Raw genomic sequence first — 2,500 nt, 5'->3', positions numbered from 1 at the left:
CAAAGAAATACAGAAACAGAGAGAAAGAGAGAGAGAGAGAGAGAGAGAGAGAGAGAGGGACAGCAGGGAGGGAGGGAGGGAGAAAGAGACATGGAGTGAGAGAGAAAGAGAGAGAGAGAGAGAGAGAGAGAGAGAGGGATAGGTAGAAGATAGGGGGAGCAGACAGAGACACAGAGAAGAAAAAGAGAGAGAGAGAGAGAGAGCGAGAGAGAGAGAGAGAGAGAGAGAGGAGAGGGGACACAGTCATGGGACACAACTATGGTGTCCCAGCAGGGACAAACAGCACTTAGCTACTAGAAGCCCAATTACACATGACCCTATACACTATATCACCTCAGACAGAAATGTTTCTCAGTAATGGTGCCCAAAAGTCAGCCTCATATATAAAAGGCTCACCCGAATGTCCCAGAACTAAAGATCGCTATTTACAACCGGCTGGGAAAAAAACACTTTTGCCTGTCAGGATAAATGTAAAGAATTTGTCAGCCCTGTAGAACCTGTTGCCAGCAAAGGAGTTTACATATGAAACAGTTCTATGCAGACCCGCTCTACAAAGAATCCACAAAGAACTGTTCCATCTCTAGAAGGCTCTAGAAGGTTCCAGGCCATAATTATCCAGTGTTCCAGAGTGCCGTAGTGGAACTCTGCCCTTCTGGTTTAAGAACCCTGTCCCCCACCAATCCTCTCCTGGGTCTCTGGGCCGCCGCAGCAGTCCAAACAGACCACACCAGCGTCCCACCATCAGTGAGCTGAGTCCTGGTCCTGGATACACACACCAAGGAGAAGGAGGGAGGAAGGGAGAGAGAGGGGAGGGGAGGGGAGAGGAGAAGGGGAATGGGGGGGGGGGGGGCGCTGGCTCACCGTTGGCCATCCCGGGCGAAAGGTGGTCACGCTCGTTGTGCCTGCGTCTGGAGGGGTCGCGGCCCCTCTGCTGCTGCTGCTGTTGCTGCTGTTGCTGCTGGGGAGGGGGGGGCTGTCCCTCCAGCATGCTCACGATGTCCATCCGGTCGATGGCCTTCAGAGCCAGATACAGGCTGTCCACTGACGGAGGAAGAGGAAGGACGGGGAAGAATTGTGGAGAAGAGAGAGACAGGACGGAAAACAAGAAGGTAGGGAAAGAATGAAAGAGAGGGAGGAAGACATAACAAAAGGTGGAGAATATTGAGAGAGAGAGAGAGAACATAAATAAAATGCGGTTACTGACATGATTTTATACTGTTATCTAGCAAAACGATGTTGACATACAGCAATAGCATCAAAACAACATGATTGTACCTTCATTATTTACTTAACGTAGTGGTAAGATAACGCTGGTAGGCTAGCTTTGTCAAGCTAGGGTGAAGATCTGCCTTTTTTATTGACTGGTTATTGCCTGGCATGCAAACTTAATGCCTAGTCTTGGGTTACTCAATATGTTTTTTCCTTTTTTGCAATCAATAGAGCACAAAACTCTGCATTGACTAGTTTTACAACTCCTTTTTTTTTTTTTTTACATGTTTCATATTCCCATGTTTTACACTTTTTACACTTACAATTAAATACAATATTTAAAGATATAACATGTTGTCTTCATTGGTTTGGCTTAATGGTATTAACTTTGCAAATTATCCCTGGTAGATAATTTATCATCCACAGAATTGTAAGATAGAGTGTGAAAAGTATTACAAAGGGCAAGCACAATAAGTACAGCAACCTTTCCAATAAACAAATGTTGTTGCTTTTAATTATAACTAGGGTAGTGACTTCTGTAGAGACATAAGTATTACCAGTAGCTTTATCTGCATTCTTTATGAAAATAGCACAGCCCTAGACATTGAGAGACAACCAGTTGCGTGAGTACTTTTACTTTTAATACTTAAAGTAAATTTAAAAGTAAGTACTTTTTACTTTTACTTAAGTAGGATTGTTGATGTAGTACTTTTACTTTTACTTTTATTTTCCGGGTTCTTGTACTTTTACTTAAGTACTAAACTTCAGTACTTCCTCCACCACGGATAACTGTGTGTGTATAAGTGTGTGCGTATGACTGTGAGCGTATAACTGTGTGTATGACTGTGTGCGTAAAACGTGCGTGCGTGTTCACTAATTGTGAGACTTCTAGTACCAATTGGCTGGACCTCTGTTGAATTAGGTCAGTCTATTTAAAGGGGGTGAATACTTATGCAATCACTTATTTTCATTAAATGTTTTTATTTTATTGACATAACTGTGTAGAAATCTGTTTTCACTTTGACATTAAAGAGGGATTTTTTGTGGGGTTTTTTGTGTCCAAAAAGCCAACTTATATTGACCATGACTGATTTATTAAAGCAATAAAAGGGTAAAAAAATCCAAGGGGGTGAAGGCACTGTATACGTGTATCTGTGTGTGTACTCGCTGTGTGTGTACTCGCTGTGTGTGTACTCGCTGTGTGTGTACTCGCTGTGTGTGCTCACTGTGTGTGTACTCACTGTGTGTGTGTGTGTGTGTGTGTGTGGTGTGTGTGTGTGTGTGTGTGTGT

General features: G+C 43.3%; 1 protein-coding gene across 1 annotated transcript in view; it reads right to left on the bottom strand.

The window, feature by feature from the left end:
- LOC308375972 (ankyrin-1-like) overlaps positions 1 to 2,500 on the bottom strand; it is a 75,991-nt gene that overhangs the window by 27,331 nt on the left and 46,160 nt on the right. Inside the window, 1 exon segment of the mRNA XM_080852198.1 lies at positions 862 to 1,041. Coding sequence (XP_080708324.1) covers positions 862 to 1,041 — 180 coding nt within the window.

Source organism: Sprattus sprattus (assembly GCF_963457725.1).
Source record: "Sprattus sprattus genome assembly, chromosome: 15".
NCBI lineage: Eukaryota > Metazoa > Chordata > Actinopteri > Clupeiformes > Clupeidae > Sprattus > Sprattus sprattus.
This window is presented reverse-complemented; position numbering and strand designations above follow the sequence as displayed.